The 22407-nt window shown below is 51.8% G+C and overlaps 1 protein-coding gene across 3 annotated transcripts; it reads left to right on the top strand.

Annotated features, from left to right (window-relative positions):
• Nucleotides 1-3905: 3905 nt before the first annotated feature.
• Nucleotides 3906-21265, top strand: IDH2 (isocitrate dehydrogenase (NADP(+)) 2). Of its 3 annotated transcripts, none has more exons than XM_072800103.1 (11): nt 3906-4246; nt 14136-14227; nt 15090-15255; nt 16490-16650; nt 16733-16876; nt 17692-17828; nt 18023-18174; nt 20021-20133; nt 20308-20405; nt 20515-20607; nt 20925-21265. In XM_072800103.1, the coding sequence occupies exons 1-11, from the start codon at nt 4228-4230 to the stop codon at nt 21007-21009; spliced, it is 1260 nt and encodes a 419-aa protein (XP_072656204.1). In that variant the 5' UTR covers nt 3906-4227; the 3' UTR covers nt 21010-21265. The 3 variants fall into 3 exon arrangements, with proteins under 3 accessions (XP_072656204.1, XP_072656200.1, XP_072656206.1); XM_072800099.1 differs by lacking the exon at nt 3906-4246 and adding an exon at nt 4697-4926; XM_072800105.1 differs by lacking the exon at nt 3906-4246 and adding an exon at nt 5561-5732.
• Nucleotides 21266-22407: the final 1142 nt, after the last annotated feature.

Raw genomic sequence — 22407 nt, 5'->3', positions numbered from 1 at the left:
GAACAGTGCCCCCCGGCCCCAAGGCAGCGGGCGGGGTTGGCTGCTTCCAGCCCCTAGGCGTGGCCAGCCACCAGGCAAATAGGATTGCCCTCGGGGCCCCTCACTCTGCTTTCCAGACCTCATTTCCTTTTCCCTATCCCCAGTCCCGTCCCCTTAACCCTTCACTTGCAGGGTGAAAAGCCTCAATGTGAAGGAAGCCTCTGGAGTGAGTTGTTCTGGGACATGAGACACTGCACAGCACCTAGGTTATGGCGGTGATTTGTTTTAAAAAATTAAAAAAAAATCTACATCTTGTTGTGCTTTCTCTGGTTATAAAAGTAATAGATGAATTGTATACAGTAGAGATTGAGAGACTTCCCTCATCCCCCACCTCCCCATGCTCTCTCTGGCTTATGTGCCTTCAATTTTTCACATATATGTATTTTTCATATATATGTATGTATATGATGATAGGATATTTCTCTGCAACTTTCTATTTTCACTTAATGTATCACATTACATTTTTCTGCATCAGCAAATATAGATCTGCCTTATTCTTTTTTTTTTTTAAGATTGTATTTATTTATTTGACAGAAAGAGAGAGCACAAGCAGGGGGAGCAGCAGACAAACGGAGAGGGAGAAGCAGGAGGGAGAAGCAGGCTCCCTGCCTCAAGGCTCCACTTAACCAACTGAGCCACCCAAGCACCCCAGATCTACCTCATTCTTTTTTTTTTTTTGTAGTAACAATACTACTAGTAAAAGCATATATTAATGAAGCTCTTAGTATCATTTAGAAGAGGTTAAATCACAACTGCCCATCGGCATATTTCAGAAGAAACAAGTACAAGACGGGACGTCTGGGTGGCTCAGCGATTGAGCATCTGCTTTCAGCTCAGGGTGTGATCCCAGGGTCCTGGTTTCGAGTCCTGCATCGGGCTCCTTGGGAGGAGTCTTCTCCCTCTGCCTATGTCTCTGCCTCTCTGTGTCTCTCATGAATAAATAAATAAATAAGATCTTAAAAAAAATGCAGAGAACCCTTAAGCAACCTGAGAGAAAATTTCATAAAGTTATATAGTATTCTAAAATCTTCCAAATTCATTTCTGGACCTTGCCTGTTATTATCCATACTTTTTTTAAATATATAAAGTTAAAATCAGTGTAGTTTATATGATATTTATTTATTGGGACGGGGGCCTGGGGAGCTGTTTGCCTTGCATGATGATTTAGGTATAAATGAAATGTGCCCCTCAGCCCTGGTGTGGGCTTGAGAAGGTGGCCTTGGGCATGGGCAGTGGGAAGAGTCCACTTGCTGGAAGGAAGGGGCCATGCAAAGGCTCAGAGTCAGGGATTACTTAGGGGAATTGCTAAATTCAGAGTTCTTGGGGAGAGGAAATAGTAGAAAAGGCGGATGGATGGTGAGGGAGGTGAAGGCCAGGAAGTGTTACAAGCTTACAAGACTCACTGTATCAGGTGTGGAGAGCTAACAGTCGCTGGGAGTGACTGCTCAGGGCGGTGCTTCAGGATGGCTGTGATGGCAGCAGTGGTCAGGTGATTGGGAAGGGGAGGGAACAGACTGCTGGCAGAGAAATCAGTTTAGAAATGACCATAAATAGCTCTGCTATCAACAGCCCCCCTCCTGCAACACACACATTCTCTGCCTTCTTCTTTTCTGATTTCTAATAATGGCATTGCTATTCTTCTAGCCCCAGGGATGGAAGTCTGAGTCACTCTGACTCCTCCTCCTGCCCAAGTCCAGCCAGCGGCAATTCCTGCTGAGTCCATCTCTACACCGTCTCCAGAGTCTTGAAGGTCCTGCCAGGACCTTGTGTGAGGCCTGGCCGTGGCTCGAGGACTCTTACCTTTCCCTGCCAGGTCTGATCTTGTACTCCCCAACATCGTCTCACTGCTGTTGCCAGTTGCCAGATGTTACCCCCTCCCCTGCCAACAAACACACCACTCAGCTGATGCCCTGGAGTGTCCACCTGGGTGAAGTACAATCCCTTACCTGTCCCAGAATGCCTGTCCAACCTCTTTCCAGATCATAAATATCCTTAAGAGCCAGCCTGTTGGGCTTCCTGCCCTAAATGAACCAGGGTCTCCCCCATCAGAAGTAATTTTGTCTTTGACAGGTACCTTGTTGTCACCCAAGCTCCTCTTGGGATACTTTCTTCTTGTGCCTGGTTTGTGGTGATTGCACAGATGTGTGTCTGGCTCCCAAAAGGTAGAGACCGAGTTTGGTGCCTCCACAGGGAACTTGTATATGACCTAGTCTCAGTAACTAATTGTGGTTTAATTAAAAATATGGAAGGGTGGGAGTTTCCAATTCTGCTGACTCCAACTGGAAGATCTGAGCATTTTTCCTTTAAACACCTCTTCTTTCTTTCTTTTTTTAGATTTTATTTATTTTTTTATTTGAGAGAGAGAGAAAGAGAGTATAAGCCAAGCAGAGGGAGAAGCAGGCTCCCCATCTAGCAGGGAGCCTGATGCAAGGCTTGACCCAGGATCCCAGGACCCTTCCTTGATCATGACTTGAGCTGAAGAGCAAGGAGGCCGATGCGGGGCTCAATCCCAGGACCCTGGAATCATGATCTGAGCTGAAGGTAGGTGCCTAACTGACAGCCAGCCACCCAGGTGCCCTAACCTAAGCACCATCTTTCTATGAAGTGACTTTCAGGGCCAGTAGTTACTACCACCAGGAATTCCAAACAAGTGCAATAAATAGAGACTCTGTGATCTTCTTTCTTCTTAAAAGAGCAATAGACTGTGAGCCAGGTATATGGGTATGAACTAGAGTTCTACTTTCCCAGCTGTGTGACTGAGTAAGTGTCCTAACCTCTCTGAGCAAATGATAACAGCTGTCTTCCCAGATAGGCCTGTATGGGGAAGGCTGGCATGGAACTGGAGCCCTGGGAGGCAGGGAGTGAGAGATAGTTTAATCTAAAGACTTTGGGGATCCCTGGGTGGCTCAGCGGTTTAGCGCCTGCCTTTGGCCCAGGGCGCGATCCTGGAGTCCTGGGATCGAGTCCCGTGTCGGGCTCCGGGCATGGAGCCTGCTTCTTCCTCCTCCTGTGTCTCTGCCTCTCTCTCTTTGTCTATAATAAATAAATAAATAAATCTTAAAAAAAAGAAATCTGAAGACTTTGCCTCAACTGCCCTGGGCTACTGCTGTGTTTGCAAAGGATACATATGCCCCCACCCTGATCCCTCTCTGCGGGTGAAGGCTGGACTCTGGAACACACTGAGGCTTCAGGGCTGCCTCTCACTAGGGGGTCTGACACACTAGTCTACCATGCAGAGGAAGAGATGAGCCCCTGGAGTGGACAGCAATTTCTTCATGGTCATTTCAGAAGTGGTAGTATGGGTAGCTGACATACATAACTGAATCTCATTGTGTGGGCTATAAGGATCCTCAGGGGGCCCATTCTCCTAGTTGAGAGGTAGGGTCACTGGGCCCAGGTGCTTGATAATACCAGGATGGCATAAAGCCAAATATCAGGGGCTTCCAAGGTCTTTAACTGTGTTTTGAACAAGACTGGGAACAGAGTGAAAGGTATCATGTGGGATCATGCTGGCCTTGACTGAGACCTTAGACTTTGTGGGGGTGTGTGGGGGGTTGGGGGGTGGTCCAAAAGCAACCTCCCCTTGGATCCAGTCTACTGGATCTCCAAACCAAAGCAGTAGCTCTGCCTGGTTGGGACAGGGAAGAAGGGAGAAGGAAGCACTGAAGTCAATAATTCAAGGTCAGTTTCCTGGCCCAGCCCCATCTGGCAATGTTGACTGTGAGGCAACCAAGGGGAGAGCTGGGAACACAGGGCAAAAAGAGGTTGCTAGTATTTGGAGTGAGTTGGTGTGACCAGGAAAGTGGGGGTTAGGGTCAGATTTTTCTAAATAAAACCCAGCCCCAGCTGGTGTCTCATTTCAAGAGGCTTTGGCTGCTTATGACAGAACCAATCAGTATTGTGTTGCACATGGAAACAGGCAATGGTGAACTGTTTGCCAGGGTGGATCCCGAGCTCACTCGGTGCAGGCCGCTTGAGGACGCATCTGGATCGTGATAAGCATCAACTACAACCGTCCAGCGCGGGGTGTGCCGCAAGCCTCTTACTTACGTTATGTCACCCACCTCTCCTGGCAGCCCTGTTACCATTACAATCCCCATTGCGGACGGGAGAACACAGACTCTGGCCAGGCTGAATGACTTCGAGGAGTAGCGGCTTGAATTTCGGGCGAGAAGCAGAGGAGAAGAGATGTCAGCTCCTGACCCGGGTCAGTCTACACAACTCGTGGAGGGGACAGGAGCATCTGAGCGCGAACCTGAGGAGAGCCGACGTGCTCTCGGTCCAAGAACACGGAACCCGCGCTCGGTCAACGCGAAGGAGTTTCAATCCAGCCAACGCGGAGGGCGCGGGGGTCTGCTCCCTTTGGGGTTTGACACCTCGGTTTCAATAGGGCATCCCGGAGAGAGGGGTTCAGGCCGCCGACCGCGGCCGCCAGCGCCCAGCTCCCGCCCGCGCCAGCCGGTCCGGGGCAGTGGGGGCGTCGCGAGGCCTCCCGCCGCAGGCCGTGCGCGCCAATGGAGGCGCGCGCCCCGGGCGCGGGGGCGGGTCCGCTGCTGCGGCGCCGCTCGAGGAGTCCGGGTCCCGGCCCGCCTCCTTCCGGGCGAGGCCCAATCGGGGGGCGGCCCCCGGCAGCCCCGCCCCGCCCCGCCCCGCCCCCGCCCGGGCGCCCGGCTGGCCTCTGCCGCACGCAGCCTGGCCGCCGGGAGCAGCGGCGGCGCCGTCTTGCCTGTGGCGCGCGGGAGCTGGCCTGCGGCGGCGGGATGGCTGGCTACCTGCGGGTCGTACGTTCTCTGTGCAGAGCCTCGGGCTCCGGCTCCGGCTCCGGCCCGGCCTGGGCCGCCGCGGCGCCCACAGGTCCCAGCTTGCAGGAGCAGCCGCGGCGCCACTGTGAGTGCCACGAGGAGGATCCGGGCGCGCGCGCCGCGACGTGGCGGCCTCCCGGGCGGGGACCGGGGAGCGCGGCTCGGGACCGTCGCCGGGCCGGGGACGGCGGGGTTGGCGCGCAAAGAGCGGGGGGACGGGGACGCGCTCCCCGACCCCGGGGCTTCCGGCCGCGCCAGGCGCACGGGTGGGGACTTGAAGGACAGTGGCAACTGGTGGCCCTGGCGCGGCGGGCGCTGCGGCCCTGCGCGGGCGGGGTTCTGGGCTGCTCCGCGCCCCCAGATACTCCTGTAGGGGGTGCTGGGGGTGTCCGGGCCCGGAGGGCCTCCCGCCTGCCCTGGGAGGGGGGCCGGCCAGCGAAGAGGGGGCGGGAGCCCCGGGCCGGTGTTCCCGTGAGAGGGAGGGTCGCGGCGCGGTCTCGGCTCAGACAAAGGCGGGGAGGAGGCATCCACTTCCCCTTCCTTTGCAGCCCGGCGCTCTGTAATCCCTCCTCGCTGTCAGGCCCTCGTCGGCTATTTTAGGAGCCTTTTACGCGACAGCTGGAGGAGCGTCCTTCTTATTTTCCCTTTTGTTTGGACACCCCCCCCCCCCCCCCCCAGCCCGTCACTTAAGTCTCCATCCCGGGTCCTCTCCTTGGCTTGAGCTGCCTTTTCTCGCCAGCCGGCTCCTGCGCTGCTCTTCGGCCCGCCCCACTCTCCCGCCTGGGAGACTGGGCCCTGGGCAGCCACACCACGGTGCCTCTCTCCTGAATAGTGCCTGAGTGCTTCTGTGGTACCCTCAGCACCCTGCTTAGGAAACAAGCCAGTAGTCAGGTGAGAATAAGCAGGATTTAGCCTGAATCTCCATTACCAATGCCTGCTGCCCCCTGTGGCATGTGGGCATCGCCTTCCCCGTGGCTCTCCATTGCCAGCTACAAAAGGCCAGGACAGTGTACCCCCCTTGGCCCTGCCTCTTGCCTGTTGCCACGGGAACCTCTTTCCTGACCTGGCCTGGGGCCCCTTGGAGTGAGCCAGGGCAGTGAGGAAGAGGGAGGGGGGCCCAGGCAGCCTGGCATTACTGGTAGGGTAGGTAATCTTTAACGAGTGTGGGAGCAGCTGACCAGAATTGGGGAAGAGTGGGGGGTGGGGAGCACAGAGCTTGGGCCCCCACCCCCACTCCCCTGCCAAGGAGAAAGGGACATTTCTGCTTTTGTACTTCTGGGATGTGTCTCTTAAGTGGCCAACCCTGCAACTCCAAGATTCCAAGTGCCCACAGGCCCCAGAACAGTTTCCCATATGGCACCACCTTTAGCAAAATAGTTAGAGTTACACTGTCCAGTTCACCCTTTTTCTCTCCTGCATCGATGATAAAGAAAAAGAAAGTTTTTAGTTGTAGGTCCTTCTAGAAATCCCCAAGTGGTGGGTTGGTTATTAATGGGGTGAATACATAGTATTTGATTGAGTTAGACAAGAGATTACAACTGTGGCCTCTGCTAGCTTGTTACCTGGCAACACTGCTGGAGAGAATATTTGGCATTCCCCTTGATGACCAGAAAGAATATATTTTTTTTGGCTAAAACACTCCTGTGTCTTTGCTGCTTGGTAATTCCCACGTCTCTAGTTTTGCAATTCCCTGGCCTCCAGCGACTGCTGGTGGTAGTTCTGATAAACTGGACTTTGGGAAAGTGAGGGTGGGCTCTGCTCAGGCACTCCCTGGGAGAATTATCTTGGCTGGCCCTCCTTAGCTCTGTTCCTCACCTAGGAACTTCTTGATTTTTCTTACCCTCCCTCTTCACTTTTCAGACCTTGGTGACTTGCCTGCACTCTTAGATTCTAGGGCAGATTATTTAATGATTGATCAGCGTTCTGCAGACCTACCCGTGGGGTGGTGATTATGTGTTCTCCGCTTGTTTTGGCCACATCAGATAAGACCACTGCTGCCCCATCAGAGGTGTTTTGGGTGGTCATGTTTAGGTCCAGCAGGTTTGGAGAAAGCCTGGGGCCCTCAAATCCTCCATGTGAGGTTGGAGCCTCTTGTGCTGGTTGCATTCCGGGTGTGAGGTGCTGGACACTGCCCTCTGGTTACTGGAAGCCATGCTCTGTGACCTACCCTGGAGTTTACATTAAGGTAAATGCATGTTTAAAATGTCAGTGGATTGCACATATTAACACAGTATAAGTTGTGAGTTTTTCCAGGGCAGTTTGCCCATTGCCTGGCAGACATGCCACCCATGTACATTTGTGTTGGTCTGGTGAAATCTGATGGGGAGAGCTCACTGGTCTCTGTGTGGCATTCCCAGAAGGTAGGAGGGGAGGGGGCACATTGCATCCCAATAGGAGGTGAGGACAGGGTAGCTGCTTACTCTAGACCAAACTGACTGACTTGGCATTCATTTGTGACTTCAACAACTATGGTGCTCTACTGTGTGCCAGCCTCTGTGCAAGGTGCTAGGGACAGAGCCAGAAATAAGAGGCAAAGATTTCTGCTCCTGTGCAGCCTAAATTCTAATGTGGGGACAGTCAGTAAAACAAGGTAGAAATTGACTAGTGTGGTGTGTGAGAACACGAACTAAGGGGAACAAATTGGTCAGGAAGGTGTGTGTGGAAGTTTTTATGGGGCCGCCAGAAAAGACCTTGAATGAAGGGCTAATGGAATAAGGAAACAGGTCATTTGGTTATCAGGTGCCAAGGCCTGGTGGAGAAGTGCACTTTTGCTTGTAGGGAAGCAGAGGGGGAGGGAGTGCCTGAGGCTGGCACAGAGTAGGGTGGGGAGTGGGGGTGGGGTAGGGAGGAGGGCAGTAACAGATCTGGTCGGGCTGGTTGGGAGGTGGGGGGCATGCTTTTTTGAGGACTTTGACCTTTGGAGGGTTTGAGAAGAGTGTCTTGGCCTGATTTAGATTTAACAGGTACACTTTGGCTTCAGAGTTTTGGTAGGAGGCTTAGAGTCATAATCTGGCAAAAGAGGGTGGCCTGCACCTGGCTGGTTGCGCTGGGGGTGGTGAGAAGTGGTTGGACTCTGGATGTGTTTTGAAGGAAGAGCCATTAAGATTTTTTGATGGTGTAGATGTGGCTGTAAGGAAATGGAGGAGTGGAGGTTGACACCAAGGAAAATGCTAGAGCCTCTTCCAGAATTGCTGCCCTGCCTTCTTGAGCTCCCAGGAATTGGGGGCTTCCCCCCACATGCTGCTCAGCTATGGTAGCTGAGAGCAGCCTGAGTGAGAACGTGGTAAAGTACTTAGTCTTGGGGGTGGTAGCTTTCTTGGGAGGGATCTTTAGCCTTGGGTTTGGAGCAGCAGGTGGATCCTGAAACTGGGGACAGGTTTTAAAATCCTTCCTTGGGTAATATAAATAATAGTGAAAGGGAATATAAGGGAAGGGAGAAGAAATGTGTGGGAAATATCAGAAAGGGAGACAGAACGTAAAGACTCCTAACTCTGGGAAACGAACTAGGGGTGGTAGAAGGGGAGAAGGGCGGGGGGTGGGAGTGAATGGGTGACGGGCACTGGGGGTTATTCTGTATGTTAGTAAATTGAACACCAATAAAAAATAAATTAAAAAAAAAATCCTTCCTTGGTGTTGGGTGCTAGCAGACCAGATGGTGAGGAGAGTTGGCCTACTGTGACTGGTGTGATTCCATCCCACACTCTGGCCAGGACAGTGTGCAACGTGTCTTCCGAAGATTTAATATGGTGGCTGTTCCTTCAAAGCTTTCAGGGAGGTCCGTGCCCTTTTCATTGGATTTCAGATTGCTTGTCATCACTTGTCACCCAGAGAGGGGCAGACGATGGGGGCGTCCCTACCATATTGGCTGAACACACAACATCTCCTACTCTGATGCCTTGGAGCTTATGTCCTCTGGAGGGTACAGGATAGGCCTGGAATCAAGAAGCTGTCTCTAGTGCCGCCCATCCTTGCCATGAGTGAACACCATCTCAGTGTGGTAGAAGCAACTCACCCTTCAAAGAAGAGACTGTATTTTTACGTAAAATCTCCTCTGGGTTGTTGTTGTTGTGTGTGTGTGTTTCTTTTTTTCTTTTTTCTTTTTTTTTTTTTTTGTGTGTGTTTTTCCCCACTGGTTTAGATTTTTAAAGACTAAAAATTGGGCAGCCCCAGTGGCTCAGCGGTTTAGCGCCGCCTGCAGCCCGGGGTGTGATCCTGGAGACCCGGGATCAAGTCCCACATCAAGCTTGTTGCATGGAGCCTGCTTCTCCCTCTGCCTGTGTCTCTGCCTCTCTCTCTCTCTCTGTGTCTCTATAAATAAATAAATAAATAAATAAATAAATAAATAAATAAATAAATCTTAAAAAAAAAACTAATAAAAACTAAAAATTTTTCTTATTTTGCATCGTGGCAAAACTGCGTAACAAAAATTTCCATGTTAGCCATTTTTAAGTATGAAGTTCAGTAGCATTAATACTTTCACGTTGTCGAACGACCAATCCCCAGAGAGACCAATCCCCAGAGATTTATCGTCTTGCAAAACTGAAACTCTGTGCCCATTAAACAACAGTTCCCCACACCCTCCTCCCCCACAGCTCCTGGCAACGACCAACCAACCGTTCTACTTTCTGTTTCTATGAATTTGACTCCTCTAGGTACCTCTTGTAAGTAGAAGCAGGCAGTATTTTTCTTTTTGTGACTAGCTTATTTCAGTACTCCTAATGTCCTGCAGGTTTGTTTTTTTTTTTTAAAGATTTATTTATTTATTTATGATAGAGAAAGAGAGAGAGAGAGGCAGAGACACAGGAGGAGGGAGAAGCAGGTTCCATGCCTGGGAGCCCGACGTGGGACTCGATCCCGGGACTCCAGGATCGCGCCCTGGGCCAAAGGCAGGCGCTAAACCGCTGAGCCACCCAGGGATCCCCTGTCCTGCAGGTTTATCCCTGTTGCAGCTTATGTCAGCATTCTCTTAATTTTTAGGACTGAATATTCCATTCTTGAGATACCCATTTAAAAAAAAAAGAGTTTAAAATTTAATTGACCTTCTGGGTAAGGTACAGGGATTGTGAGAAGCTTAGGCAGTATATGGTTATTAATTCCTTGCATAGTTATTACTGCTTCTAATTTATTATAAGAGTAACCTTCTAGAGGTACCTGGGTATCTGGTTGAGCATCTGCCTTTGGCTCAGGTCGTGATCCCGGGGTCCTGGGATGGGATGAGTCTTGCATTGGGCTCCCCGCAGGGAACCTGCTTCTCCCTCTGCCTATAATTCTGCCGCTTTCTGTGTGTCTCTCGTGAATAAATGAATAAAGTCTTAAAAAGGGGGGGAAAAAAAGAGTTACCTCCCAGAAATGGTTTGAGAGTGTTTGGGAAATGTGGAAATGCTGTCTATGTAAGTATACCACATCATAACTCCACTGGCCATCCAAGGGGAAACTGGCTTTATGGGATTTGAAACAAAAGAACTTGAGCAGCAAGAGATATGGAGGTAGGTCTGGATCCATTGCTGTCACTGACGGCGGCAGCACTTCCTTTTTTAGTTTCCAAGCAAGTACATTCACATTTGAGTGCTGGGGAGCCCAGTCTTAGAGAAACTTGGAATTATGAACATCATTTAATCTTTTGTAGGGACGTTTTTCTTAACCTTCCTGCATTAGTTTCCAGTGTCCTCTCGAAGGCTCATACCACATTTCATTCATCCATTCGTTCCTTGGTGATATTTGAGTTGCTCCCACCTCTTGGCTATGTGAATAATTCCTTTTTTTTAAAAATTTCATTTATTTATTCACGAGAGACACAGAGAGAGGCAGAGACATAGGCAGAGGAAGAAACAGGCTCCCCACAGGGACCTGATGTGGGACTTGATCCTGAAACTCCAGGATCGTGACCTGAGCCGAAGGCAGACGCTCAATCGCTGAGCCACCCAGGTGTCCCAGTGTGTGAATAATTCTGCTATGGACATGAGTGTACACATATGTCTTTGAGACCCTGCTTTTAATTATTTTGGATACATATCTAGAAGTGGGATTGCTGGCAAGGTGGCAATTCTCCCTCCCCCCCACCTTTTTTTTATAGGGGAAGGGCAGAGGGAAAGAGAGAGAGAGAATCCCAAGTAGGCTGTCCCCCCAGAGCAGAGCCCGAGCCCCAACCCCATCTCAACACTGAGATCATGACCTGAGCCAAAATCAAGAGTTGAATGCTTAACTGACTGAGCCATCCAGGTGCCCTGGACAATATGGCAATTCTATCTTTAATTTTTTTTTTTTTAAAGATTTTATTTATTTACTCGAGAGACACACAGAGAGAGGCAGAGACACAGGCAGAGGGAAAAGCAGGCTCCATGCAGGGAGCCTGACGTGGGGTCTTCCAGGATCATGCCCTGGGCTGAAGGCAGGCGCTAAACCGCTGAGCCACCTGGACTGCCCTCTATCTTTAATTTTTTGAGGAACCATCATACTGTTTTCCATAGTGGCTGCAACATTGTACGTTCTTACCAGCTGTATACAAGGGTTCCAGTTTCACCACATCCTCACCAACACCTGTTGTTTTCTGTTTTGGGTTTTTTGTTTTGTTTTTGATAGTAGCCATCCTAATAGGTGTGAGGTGGTATTTCATTGTGGTTTTGATTTGCATTTCCCTAGTGATTAGTGCTGTGGGGTGATTTTCATATGCTTATTGGCCATTTACATGTCATTTTTGAAGAAATATCCATTTAAGTCCTTGGCCCATTTATTAACTGGCTATTTGTTGTTATTGTTGTTGAAATTACCTTTTAAAATCTTAGTCACCAATTAATAATATTTAGTTTCTTTATTTTTGTAGTTGTTTATAATTTTTATTTTATTAAGTCTGCTCCGTGCCCAGTGTGGGGCTTGAACTCATGACCTTGAGATCTGGAGTTGCATGCTATACTGACTGAGTGAGCCAGTGCCCCAAGTCTATGCTGCTTTAGCTCCCGTGGTTGCCCCAGCTCTGGGAAGTGCTCCTTCAGGGTGGCTGTACTCCTGACTCTGATGACAGAGCAGCTGCTTGGTCTCTCTCCATCATAGATTTACCCTTACTCACACTCCTTGAGGCCAGGCACTGTTATGTTTTTCTCAGTGTTTCAGGAAGAGGTGCTTAGCACCTGGTTGTAAATAAGTGGGCCTGTGTTCTCTGAGGGTTTGACACCTGCAGGCACAGCAGCGAGGGCTGCCTGCTGTGATCTTGACATTGAGTTCCCCATACAGGTGTCTGGTGTCGGAAGTCCAAAAATTGAGCAGACCCAAGTGAGGCTGAAACCTTTAGGATTAGCCCCAGATGACTTCTCCTTAGGGATTATGATTATGGCAGATTCAGTACAATTAAAATAACACCTTGATTAGCTCTCATGACTTTAATTCAGGAGAAGCGCTCTTAAAAGCTGAGCTAGCTCTGCAACAGCCCAGTAGACTTTCTGAGGTCCCGAGGCCCTCTCAAGCTTTCAGCCAGGAAAGGTGAAGAAATTTTGTAGCTTGGGTCCAAAGGCCCCTTCGCGTCCTGGAAAGGGTGGTAGAGCAGTGCCAGCTGCATCCACCTTGTTCTCTAGGGAATGGAATGTTTGGAGTGTGTGTTTGCTTTCTGCTTCTCTACATGTGACCCATGAGGGTATCCAGAGGCTATGCTTGAGCTAGAAACCTGGGATCTATCCTGACTTCTGACATAAGCCACACTCCCTGGGTCTCATTTTTCTTCCTAAATAATCTCTAAAAATCTTTTTCGATTAAAAAAAAAATCTGTTTGCATATCTTTGGGAGATTATTTTTAGATTAAAAAATCTGTGCACATCTTTGGAAAGTGAGTCATTTTGCTGCACATAATTCACCTTTTTCTCTGTGGGTTGGGGATGCCAGCATGAGTCATGGTTGTGGTGTGTATTGTGGGACAGTTATATGTTTGGAGTTGTTGGGTTTTGGTCACTTCTGTTTTAAATGTGCGTAGGTGGCAATGCTTTTTTTAGTTTGAGGGCCTGCTTTTCATAGACTTCTGTCCCTTGCTGTCTACCCGGCAGTGGTCACTTCTTCTGACCATTTAAGTGTACATCCTGGTCCCCTCTTTGGACTTGCTCTAATCTCTGGTGAGGTGGAAGACCCGGAACTATATTCGTAAGGATTGTGTGTGACATAAAAGTTAATGGGCCCTAAGTGAGGGCTGAGGAGACTCCACTGGGGACAGAGCCCCACTCTCAGCTGTCCTCTTGCCTGGGTTTCAGCAGTGAGTGAGCCTTCTGGTGATGGAAGCCCAGTGGTAGGTTTGACACAGATCTGGTCGCCCTACTTAGTCACTGCTTCTTCCTGGCTGCTGGTGCTCAGGTACCTCTGTCTACTCCAAGTAGCCTGCACTGATTTAACTGGATGAGCCATTTTCTTGTGTTTTCTTTGGACCTCACTTCCCAGACTGTTGGTTTTTCTCATGAGTCAGACTTTCCTTGGAGAGCCTCCCCTGGTTCCTCTTGTCCTCCACCATCTCCCCGGACCTTTAGTGCTTCTCTGTGCGACAGGCCACCTTGAGCCAGCTCGGATCCAGGGTTCTGAGTTCCATTCCGATGTCCTAAGCCTATGCTTCCCATTGAGAAAGGTGGAAGATGTGTTGTCTTCAGGCGGTGTAACCTTTGGCAGTAAGCTGGGAAACTCTGAGAGTCTCAGTTGTATCACATTTAAAGGGGGAGATAACCATATACCGTTTTGGGAGCAGTTTGAGACCTAAAAGGAATCACGTAAAGGGCGTGTGTATGCCATCAGGCACACAGGAGGTGCCAATACAGTTTCTGTCCTCACTTAGCTTTAGTCCGGCTCCTGTTACAAGGTTAGTAACTGGGTGACTTTGAGAGGAGGTTACAGAAAGGATGTGGGATAGCTCATAGAGCTGCAGGGATTGGGCCACAGGGGCTGCTGGCTGCCCTGGGGACGGAGTGGCAGCAGCTTGTAGGCGTCCGCTTCCTGACTTGCTGTTGGACAGGGTGGCCCCAGCTGGCTCTTTGTCTCTGAGTTGGTCTCCTCTGCCTTCAGATTCCAAGGGAGAGGATCTGATTGTCCAGGCTGGCATCTCTCTGGCTGGTCCTAGCTGCCCGTCCTCAGTGGGGTGGTCCAGGTCCCCCAGGTGGCCCAGGAGCTGCTCCTGCTGAGGGGGAGAGGGAGGGCACGTGGGTAACTGGGCCCCTTGACAATGCTCCCTCCTGGGTGAAGGGCAGGTCTGGCTGGTGGGGCGAGCCAATCCCCCGCCCCCCGCCACCGCGGCCCTCCCCAGAGGTGTGACGCACTGCGTGTGCCCGGTCCTAGATGCCGACAAGAGGATTAAGGTGGCAAAGCCGGTGGTGGAGATGGACGGCGATGAGATGACCAGGATCATCTGGCAGTTCATCAAGGAGAAGGTAGTTCCTCCCAGAGTGGGCAGCTCTCTGCACAGCTCCCTGTGCCCCAAGTCAGGTCCCAGGGTCACCAGCTGCCCTGGTGGGCGGCAGCAGCCCTGTTGCTGTCCTTCCATCCACCTTGCTGTCATGTCCAGACCATGCATGGTTTTCACAATATCGGGCAGGGGTCCGTCCTCAGCAGTGTGTCCTGTGCTGGTGCCAGAGCCCACATGTTTTACAGAGTGTGTGTGCATTCAAGGCCTACCCTGCATCGTGGCCTTTTGATACCCCATGTTCTGATGTGCTTTCTGGAAGGAGACAGGGGCTGGTGTGCCGGGCAGCATGCATAGAGTTAACCTATCCTTGGGGTTCGGGGCTGCTACCCAGATTATGGCTGCAGTGCTCATCGGACAGGGATGTATGTGTCTGAGCTATCATGGTGTTGGCTTCCAGCATGGCTACTTGGCTTCTCCAAAGTTGCTGTGGTGTGGATCTGCCTGGGAGAGCCCATATTGTGTGTGTATTCACAAGAAGGTTGAGAATTGCTACTTCCCATTGGGGAGGAACAGGGAACCCACTGTACAGAGAAATACAGAGATACTTGGAGTTGGGGTTCAGCTGAGTTGGGCCACTGCTGTCCATGCTGGGAGCAGAGCCCTTCCAGAGGCTGCGGCCTGGTCTCTCCCGAGAACCCTGGCATCCTGACAGCTCTCACCTGGCCCCACTGAGGAATGGCTGATCTCATCCCTCTGCCATGCTGTCCCCTTGCTCCACTGGCCTTCTGTCATCCTTGCCCCAAGTGGGTGTCCTCTGCTTTCGCCCATGCATGCCCCTCGGTCACAGACATCTGGGCTGATACCTTGTCCTGGTCATCTGTCTCTAGCTCATCCTACCCCACGTGGACGTCCAGCTCAAGTATTTCGACCTGGGACTTCCAAACCGTGACCAGACCAACGACCAGGTCACCATAGACTCCGCGTTGGCCACCCAGAAGTACAGTGTGGCTGTCAAATGTGCCACCATCACCCCCGATGAAGCCCGAGTGGAAGGTGTGAGGGGGCGGAGGTGGGTGGGCCAGGGCCGTGGGGGCTGAGCCACGAACCCAGTCTCCCTGTGATTGCCTGGGAGGCAGGGGAGCCCTTGAGGTTCTTGCAGATGAGGCTGGGTGGGGTGGTGTTCCCAGGCCCGTGGGCTTTCTGCTGTGCTATGTGGCTCTGGCCAGTGTAGGTGTCTTTGGTGACAGTGAGGAGGATGCTCATGCTGATGCCGGCACAGTAAGGAGAGCTGCTTTGGCAGCCTGCCCCTCTGGCCTCCTGGATTGTTCAGCAGGCAGGTTTACGAGAGCCTTGGTGCCACCTCTGTCCAGCAGAGTGCTGTTTATCAGGCTCGAGAGCCTCAGGGGGCTCTGGGGAGCATTGCTCATGTCTCGCCATCATCTTGGCATTGCAGCTCTGCCCCTTGCCCCTGTGGCTGTGGAAAGGTCTCAGCCGCCCTCACCAGGCTTGGACTGGCTGCTGGTCCCTGGTTCTGGGGACCACTTTTCACGGTTCCAGGAAATAATGGCACCAGCGTGTGGATAAAGGGGCCAGGTTTGGAAAATTTGAGAAAGGGTGGTTTAGGGGTTTGCAGAGCTCTTTCTCTCTTGCTACTTGCTACAGTGTGAGGAAGCTAGAAGGAGGCATTCAAGGCACATTTCCAAATGCTCCAGAGCTCCTCCCGTCTTTCGGGTGGTATTGGAATCATTTTAGTGTGAGGCTCTTTTTGCAGTTCTTATTTCTCCTGAGCCCTGGGATTTATATATTCTTATTTTGTGGACAAGGAAATAGAGAGTCACAGTCTTAGCAATGTGGGCTGGACCCCGAGGTTCGTGGCAGTACCGTGGCAAGAACAGAAGAAGGTCTGCAGAGTGGCAGCATGCTGCCAGAGTCCCGTCAGACCGAGCGTGATGTGGGAATAATGGCAGCTGATAGAGCACTTCTTTGCCAGGTGCTGTGCTAGCCACTTTACATACGAGTTCATTTAATCCTCACAGCAACCCAAAGGCTAGGTATCTTATCAATAATTTCATTTTATAGCTCAGGTTAAGCCATTTGCATAAAACTCACAGTTGGAGGTGGTGGACCTTGCAGCCAAGGAATCTAATCCCATGGCCCACTCCTTCATATTCTAGGCATTCCCCAGGATGATTTGCAGGCTCCCATCAGGCTGCATTCTTGCTTAGGGTTCACATTTTGGTTGGAAGGTGGGGGCTGCAGCGGGGCCGCTCCATCTCTGTCCTCGTAGAGTTCAAGTTGAAAAAGATGTGGAAGAGTCCCAATGGAACCATCCGGAACATCCTTGGGGGGACCGTCTTCCGGGAACCCATCATCTGCAAAAACATCCCACGCCTCGTCCCCGGCTGGACCAAGCCCATCACCATTGGCAGACACGCCCATGGTGACCAGGTGGGCCACGGCGGGAGTTGGCTCTCACTGGCCTGGGACCCTCACTGGACCCCTGGCCTGAGCTGCACTCTCATCTCTGTAGTACAAGGCCACAGACTTCGTGGTGGACCGAGCTGGCACGTTCAAGATCATTTTCTCCCCAAAGGATGGCAGCGGTGCTAAGGAGTGGGAGGTGTACAACTTCCCCGGCGGCGGCGTGGGGATGGGCATGTACAACACCGACGAGGTAAGGCTGTGGCTCCCGAGTCCCTCCTCGCTGGGCCCTGCCTCCCTTCAGGCCACCTGGAACTGCTGACTCTGACTCCTCCCGCGCCCAGGGCCTGGAAAGGTCTGAGGCCTGTGAGCCAATGCCTCCGAGATGCGTTCAGGGGGACCCATGGTGTGCCCGGTATGGAGTGGGGCTCTAAGACCCCTGCTCAGCCAGACGCCCCTGCTCTCCAACTTCCTGTGCTCATTCTCCCAACATGCCTTTGGGACTGAGTTAGTTGTCAGGATGCTTGGCTTAAACAAACCGGATAAGCATTCTTTTTTCCCTTTCTCCAGCTCTTGGTTTTCATTTCTTCTGTGGTTGGCTTCATTCTTGGGTTCTGAGGAAGTGGCCATCAGTAGCTCTGGGCTTATCCCCGGCCAGCTTGGTTTCCCTATCAGGAAAGTGCCCTTTTTGTTCATGGTTCCAGCAAAAAGTGCCAGGCCTGGGTCATGAGACCATCTCTGAGCCAATCATGGAGGTCCCAGATAGGCTCCACCGGGACACACGGTCAACTCTATAGAGATGGGTTGGTGGGCTGGGGGAATCAGGGGAGAGGAGGGGCAAAATTCAGGGGCTGCTTCCTCCCAGAAGTTGAGAGGGGGATACTAGGCCAGCAGACACAGCGGATGCTCCCTCCAGGGTGGTGGGTTCACCCAGGCTGTCAGAGCAGGTCGTACATCTGGAGGGAGAGGATGCCATTCCTGGGGCCCCGGTCCTGACCCTGGGGACCAGGAAGGGTGGGCAGTGCCCAGACTGGGTACCATGCCAGGGGCCTCTCTCTCTCCCTACAGTCCATCTCGGGTTTTGCGCACAGCTGTTTCCAGTATGCCATCCAAAAGAAGTGGCCCCTGTACATGAGCACGAAGAACACCATTCTGAAAGCCTATGACGGGCGCTTCAAGGACATCTTCCAAGAGATCTTTGAGAAGTAACAGCCTCTCCCTTTATTGCTCTCTAAGGATCCCACACCCTTTCTATGGAATACACTAAGCAACCCCCTCAATCCCCATCCTACAGGGTGGCTGCTGTCCCAGTGAATTCAGCTCAGCTCTGAGCTCAGGGAGAGATCCCCAACTTGTTAGCTTCCTGCCCTCTCCCCACATCAGGCCCTTTTGCTTCCAGGCACTACAAGACCGACTTTGACAAGAATAAGATCTGGTATGAGCACCGGCTCATTGACGACATGGTGGCTCAGGTCCTCAAGTCTTCAGGTGGCTTTGTGTGGGCCTGCAAGAACTACGATGGGGATGTGCAGTCGGACATCCTGGCCCAGGGTATGCTGGGAGTGCTGTTCCCCAGGGGGTCGATTGTTGATTTTCTCTGGCTGGGCGATTTTCAGACCCTTTTCAGAGAAAACCTCTTTAGTGAGGCAGTAGGACTGGGGCTCACTAGCTCATTGAGAGGTTCCGGTTCCCCGTGGACAGCAGGGGGCAGGAGCTCCCTGGAATAGAAGGGAGGAAGGATCGCAAATTTGGTTTGGACTGGTGTATTACTAAGGCTACTTTTCCAGAGAAAGGAGAACATAGGAATTCAGGTCCTAAAGGGTGAGGTGTGTCAGCTTTGAGGTTGCTGCTGTCCACGAAGGAGCCAAGTCACCCTGGCTCCAGGTTTGGGCTAGATTTGGCTCTAGCAGAAAAATGGGATTGAGCACAACCAAGTGCTTTTTGAATTACAGAGAATTCATTTTGCCCAGTAGATCTGTTGGTTGTAGGATAATAGTGGGGAAGGTGGCAAAGCCCCAAGCCCTAGAGCATCCTATGAGACAAATTGGATTACAGCAGAAAGCATGGATGAGGCCATTAGAGAAGTAGCTATAAGAACTAGCTCCTGAGAAGGAAAGTGAACTCTACTTTTTCCAAGTGAAAGTTGTGAGGAAAAGATACAGTGTCCTAATGTTTTATAAAAACCTTTGGTTCGGGACTCCTGGGTGGCTCAGCGGTTGAATGTCTGCCTTCGGCTCAGGGCCTGATCCTGGAGTCCTGGGATCGAGTCCCATGTCAGGCTCCGTGCAGGGAGCCTGCTTCTCCCTCTGCCTGTGTCTCTGCTTCTCTCTCTCTCTCTCTGTCTCTCTCTCATAAATAAATAAATAAATAAATAAATAAATAAATAAATAAGTAAAATCTTTAAAAAAGCAAAAATAAAAACAAAAATCTTTGGCTTTATTTCAGTAAGTAGATCCTCTTACTAGAACAATTCCTGTCTAGGATGGAAGGATGAAAAGCCATAGCAGACAAGAGAAAGACATGATAATTACCTTAAAGTATATAAGGAATTGGTGGGTATGAGAGTCTAGTAAACATAGAGAAGGGACCCCTTTCCCATGCCCCAGCTGCAGGCATTTTAGAAAACTAATTTTCTTTTCTTCTTAAGATTTTATTTATTTATTTGAGAGAGAGAATATAAGTGGGGTAGGGAGAGGGGGGATGAGTAGATGGAGAGGGAGATGCAGACTCCCTGCTGGTCTGGGAACCTGACTCAGGACACAATCCCAGGACCCTGAGATCATGACCTATGCCAGAGGCAGATGCTTCACTGAGCCACCCAGATGCCCCTTGGACAACTAATTTTTTTTTACAAGTTTTTCACTTTTTCTAATTCTGGGGACTTAACAGTTCTTATTTTTGGTGCTGTGGGGTGCTTTTGAAGCCCAAGAGACCTTGACAATAGAAAAAGTTGACATCTGGATTTGGGAAAATTTGGGAATAAATCATAAATCGCCAAAAAGTCGCCTAAAAGAGCAGCAGATAAAGTGATCGTTGTGCAGTAGCTGGTGGTGGGCTTTCTGCTTGAATGAGCTGTTTGGTTATGAGCCAGACTGGGTGGGTGGAATGCTTGGGGTCTGGGGCCCTGGCGGTGGGGACACAGATGTATGTTCACAGGCTGATGTGTAGCCATCTGTGAATAGCCCCGTGCCCTGTACCAGGCTCTGCAGACCCACGACAAGGGTAGTCAAGCCCAAAACAGTGACTGTCCTCCCAGGCACAGTCGGGGGTCATGAGCAGAGAGGCAGCTCAGAGCTGAGAGGCTCCTCCTCACAAGCAGGAGGGCAGGTGGGCTCAACCCATGGTTGGAGGAGTGGTACTCACACTCCACTGAAAGGAAGGTCTTCCCCCTCTTCAGGCTTTGGCTCCCTTGGCCTGATGACATCTGTGCTGGTCTGCCCCGATGGGAAGACCATCGAGGCTGAGGCTGCTCATGGAACGGTAACCCGCCATTATCGGGAGCACCAGAAGGTGAGTGTAGGGACTGTGGTCGCACGCCCATCTACCCCAGGGGCCCAGAACCCAGTGATGCTGAAGGCTGGGAGGATGGAGTCTGGTTTGTCAGCCTAGGGGTGGCCAGCTGCATCCAGGTGCCCCCTTGTCGGCTGGTTTGGTTCCTGATGCCCCTGTGGCCCCCACCCCCAGGGCCGGCCTACCAGCACGAACCCCATTGCCAGCATCTTTGCCTGGACACGCGGCCTGGAGCACCGGGGGAAGCTGGATGGGAACCAGGACCTCATCAGGTGAGTGGAGAGGGAGGGGGCCTGAGCTGATCCAGGGCAGATCCTGGGTCCTGGTGCTGTAAGCTGGGGCCTCACTCTGTGTCCCCCACCCCCCCCCCCCCCGCCGCAGGTTTGCGCAGACCCTGGAAAAAGTGTGTGTCCAGACTGTGGAGAGTGGAGCCATGACCAAGGACCTGGCAGGCTGTATCCATGGCCTCAGCAAGTGCGTGGCCTGTGGCAGAGGGTGGGACTGACCTTTAGGGACCTCAGGGTTGGATGGGAAGAAGCCAGAGGATCCTCTTAGAGGCCCCCTCTAGGGTGAGCTTAGCCACCAAGGGCCCGAGCTTGGACAGGTCCCTATCCCCGAGGCTAGCACCCCGAGCCTGGCCATCCCCTGCTGAACTCACTGTGGCCCTTTGGTGGTGGGCTCTCAGCAGCCTCTGACCTGGGAGGGCGGCCACTCAGGTGCCCAGGCTCAGGCTCTGCCCTGGGAGGGCCCGGCTGGAGCCGCTCCTCATGCGAACGGTGTTCTCTCGGCAGCGTGAAGCTGAATGAGCACTTCCTGAACACCTCCGACTTCCTGGACACCATCAAGAACAACCTGGACAAGGCTCTGGGCCAGTAGTGGGGGCGGGCCGCGGGTGGCGGGTGGGGCTGAGCTAGCAGTGGGCCTCGAGTGAGCCCCCTCTCAGGCCTTTGTAGGGAACTTTTTTTTATAAGCAAGATGTTTTTAAAAGTATCTGTGTGTTTCCCCTCATGGTGATGTGAGGCGGGAACAGTGTGTTTTACCTCAGCCACTCAGTGTGTTTTGCATACTGTAATTTATATTGCCCTTGGAACACATGGTGCCATATTTAGCTACTAAAAAGCTCTTCACAAAACTGTCTGTTGTGTTTGTTGCTGAGGGAGGGAGGCACCCAGCCAAGGCCCTGAGAAAGAGGTCCTCGGAGGGCTGGCGGGTTCGGGTTCCACCTGGGACAGCCCGTGATGCCGCAGGGCTGTGTCGCGCACGGTTCTCCATTCAGTCAGGGGCCACGATGGGTGTGAGCATCCTGAATGCTGTGGTGCTGTCTGACTGAGCCCCGGGGAGTCTCAGGGTGCAGGCCTGTGGGCTCCCTGAAATTTTCTAGCATGATCCGGTTCCTACATCCTCCTCTCCATTTTCTGATTGTTACCGCTTCCTCATAGATTGTTTTTTTGCTTTGTTGGTTCTAATGTTCTTTTTAAAAAAAGATTTTATTTATTCATTCATGAGAGACACAGAGAGGCAGACACCGGCAGAGGGAGAAGCAGGCTCCCTGCAGGGAGCCTGATGTGGGACTCAATCCTGGACCCCGAGATCATGACCGGAGCCAAAGGCAGACTCAACCACTGAGCCACCCAGGTGTCCCTCGGTTCTAACCTTCTAAACCTCGCCAGATCTTTATTTGCCCTTTTCTCGGTTTTCAAAATGAGTCCCACCCAGCAGCTGCCTCTCCGTCCTCTCCATGGCTGCCTGGGGCTTGGCGCTGGGACTGGGGGCCCCATGGGGTCTAGATCACTGCATCCCAGACTTGGGTTCATTTTCACCATTCTTGGGCAAAACCAAAAGAGTAAGATTATAAAGTTGCTGTAAAGCGAAATAAATCCAGATTAAAGGGCTATTTTTTATGCAGGGATCATATCCTACTTTTGGTGTTTATATGTCCAGGGGAAGACTTGTACCAGCTTCACTTGATAAAATAAATACTTGGCAACCCAAAGCCAATTCCCCAGTTTCGGGGGACTCTCGTGGCTTCTGACACTGGACCTTGATAGCTTTGTGATGGGCTCCAGTCGCCACTCACACTGGTGGCCTCCACCTGTTCCAGGGACTACTCGCTTGCTTGTCTTCAGTAATCACACCGAGCCCCCAGGGCTGTGGGAAAAAAGCTGGTGAGCTGGCCCAGCTTAGGCCCAGTTTCTGGGCCTAAGCTCGAGGTTTCCGGCCCCCTCTTGCCCACTGGTAGAAAGGGCTGGCAGCCTCTGAAGTGCAGTCTGGCAT

This window comes from Canis lupus, chromosome 2 (assembly GCF_048164855.1).
Source record: "Canis lupus baileyi chromosome 2, mCanLup2.hap1, whole genome shotgun sequence".
Classification (NCBI taxonomy): Eukaryota; Metazoa; Chordata; class Mammalia; order Carnivora; family Canidae; genus Canis; species Canis lupus.
This window is presented reverse-complemented; position numbering and strand designations above follow the sequence as displayed.